This window comes from Triticum dicoccoides, chromosome 3B (genome assembly GCF_002162155.2).
Source record: "Triticum dicoccoides isolate Atlit2015 ecotype Zavitan chromosome 3B, WEW_v2.0, whole genome shotgun sequence".
NCBI lineage: Eukaryota > Viridiplantae > Streptophyta > Magnoliopsida > Poales > Poaceae > Triticum > Triticum dicoccoides.
In genome coordinates this window covers 593837214-593839596 of record NC_041385.1, presented here as the reverse complement: position 1 = coordinate 593839596, position 2383 = coordinate 593837214, and the positions used below count along the sequence as shown (strand labels likewise).

General features: G+C 60.2%; 1 protein-coding gene across 1 annotated transcript; it reads right to left on the bottom strand.

Annotated features, from left to right (window-relative positions):
- Nucleotides 1–415: 415 nt before the first annotated feature.
- Nucleotides 416–2383, bottom strand: LOC119277305 (cytochrome P450 98A1-like). Its single transcript, XM_037558562.1, has 2 exons — nt 1419–2383; nt 416–1287 (listed from the first exon to the last, which is right to left on the bottom strand). Exons 1-2 carry the CDS (start codon nt 2298–2300, stop codon nt 640–642), a joined length of 1530 nt encoding a protein of 509 aa, XP_037414459.1. The 5' UTR covers nt 2301–2383; the 3' UTR covers nt 416–639.

Here is a 2383-nt window from a genome sequence, read left to right as displayed (position 1 = left end):
ACTCTAGCCCCCTCCGGTGTCTATATAAACTGGAGGGTTTAGTCCGTAGGACAAGAACAACAATCATAACCATAGGCTAGCTTCTAGGGTTTAGCCTCTACGATCTCGTGGTAGATCAACTCTTGTAATACTCATATGATCAAGATCAATCAAGCAGGAAGTAGGGTATTACCTCCATCGAGAGGGCCCGAACCTGGGTAAACATTGTGTCCCTCGCCTCCTGTTATCATCAGCCTTAGACGCACAGTTCGGAACCCCCTATCCAAGATTCGTCAGTTTTGACACCGACAGATGCGGCTATAGATGTTCTTAGCTAGTTATTATGCTAGGCGCAACAATCGTAGTGTTGTTTGGCTATATGCTCTGGTCCCGAGGACGTTGAGAACTTGTGTCTCCCTGATTGTAATCCTGGTGATTGAATAATACAAGTTCTATCGCAAAAAGGGGAAATTCATAATGTAGCACAAGTATATTTATGGATTAACAACAAAATAAATGCATAGGTATAGTAGTAAAAAACGTCTTATATTGTGGGAAAGAGGGAGTAGCTACTAAGAACTCGAAAAAAGGCACGTCAACACTTCATAATTTGAAGCATGAGCTCTGAACCACCAGGACGCATGGGAGGGCGCGGGTCGCTCACATCTCAGCGGCCACCCGCTTGTAGAGCTCCTCCTTTTCGAGGTGCGGCGTGGCGACGACCTGCAGCGGCGTGCGCATGAAGGTGATGAGCCCGGGGGACTCCATCATGTCAAGGTCCTCCGGCCGGGTCCCGTCCGGCAGCGCCCAGGTGAAGTGGTGCAGGAGGTGCCCGATCATGGACGCCACGAGGTTGATCCCGAGCTGCGCGCCGGGGCACACCCGGCGGCCGGCGCCGAAGGGCAGCACGCGGTAGTCGCAGCCCTTGATGTCGATGTTGTCGTGGAGGAAGCGCTCGGGGCGGAACTCGAGCGGGCTGTCCCACGCCTTGGGGTCGCGCGCGATCGCCCACACGTTCACCGTGACGCTGGCTCCCTTGGGGATGTCGTAGCCGGCGACCTTCACGGCGGCGCTGGCCCTGTGCGGGAGCATCAGCGGCGTCGGCGGGTGCAGCCGGAGCGACTCCTTCACGACGGCCTGCAGGTAGGGCAGGTTGGGGAAGTCCGTCTCCGACAGCACCCGGTCGCGGCCGACCACCCGGTCCAGCTCCTCCTGCACCTTCTGCTGCACCATCGGGTTCCTCACCAGCTCCGCTACCGCCCACTCCACGGTTATCACTGTCGTGTCCGTGCCGGCGGTGATCATGTCCTGCTCGCGCGGACAAATGTGACTAATTAGGTGAGGGAATCAAATCAAATCGCGATTACTAATAATATAAAACAGTTGCTTGTGGTGCAGTGGTTAGTACTATGGATGGCGGCATTAATTCAATTGATTACCCAGAGGAGGCCAATGACGGTGTCGTCACTGAGGTCGTACTTGTCCCGGAGCGTGAAGAGCGCGTCCACGAAATGCTGCTTGCTGGTGCCGCTCCGCTCCAGGGCCCTGGCGTGCTCCTCCATGATCTTGACGGTGAGCCGGTCGCGCCTGTCGCCGTGGGCTTGATAGGCCACCTCGTCGACGGGCGTGAGCCACCGGAGCCACCGGATGTGCTCGGCGATGGACAGCGACGCGCCGATCTTGATCCCATTGTTGACAATCTCCTTGAACTCGCGCCCTTGCTCGTCCAGCTCGCCTGCCGCGTTCAGGAACCGCTTCCCGAAGGCCAGGCGCGTGATGTTGTTGAAGCCCACCATGGCCAGGAACTCCCGCACCGCCACCGGCTTCCCTTCCTTGCCGGCCCTGTGCACGGACTCGACCATGGCGGTGACCTCGTCCTCGCGGACGGGGCGGAGCGCCTCGAGGCGGCGCGGCGTGAAGAGCTCGAGGTTGCAGAACTTGCGCACCTTGATGTAGTGCGGGCCGTAGTCGGCCCAGATGAGGTCCATGCCGCCGCGGCTGAAGCGCTCCGAGGAGCGGTTCCGCGAGCGGTCGGCCAGGTGCTGGTCGTGGGTCTTGAGCACCTCCTGCGCCAGCTCCGGCGTGGACACCACCACCATCGGCGTCGAGCCGAACCAGACCGTCATGATGGGCCCGTACCGGGCCGCCCACTCGGCGAAGCACCGGCAGCGCACGGGCTCGATTTGGAAGAGGTTGCCCAGCACCGGCCACGGGCGCGGCCCCGGGGGCAGCCTGCCGAAGCGGAGCCGGTTGAGGAGGAGCGCCGTGACGGGGATGGCCAGGAGGGCCAGCGCCACCGGGAGCAAGGTGGCCGTGTCCATGGCTGACTCTTCTCGCCTCGCCCGGAGTGGGAGTGGTGGTAGGTACGGGAGCTCCGGTGGACTGTGAATTTTCCTGGTTCAGC

What these genes read in the sequence shown, in the direction of transcription:
- LOC119277305 (XM_037558562.1), bottom strand. Translation starts at nt 2,300, where the DNA reads ATGGACACGGCCACCTTGCTCCCGGTGGCGCTGGCCCTCCTGGCCATC. An exon ending in CCGTCATTGGCCTCCTCTGG is followed by an intron (nt 1,288 to 1,418) that starts GTAATCAATTGA and finishes CCGCGCGAGCAG; the next exon opens with GACATGATCACCGCCGGCAC.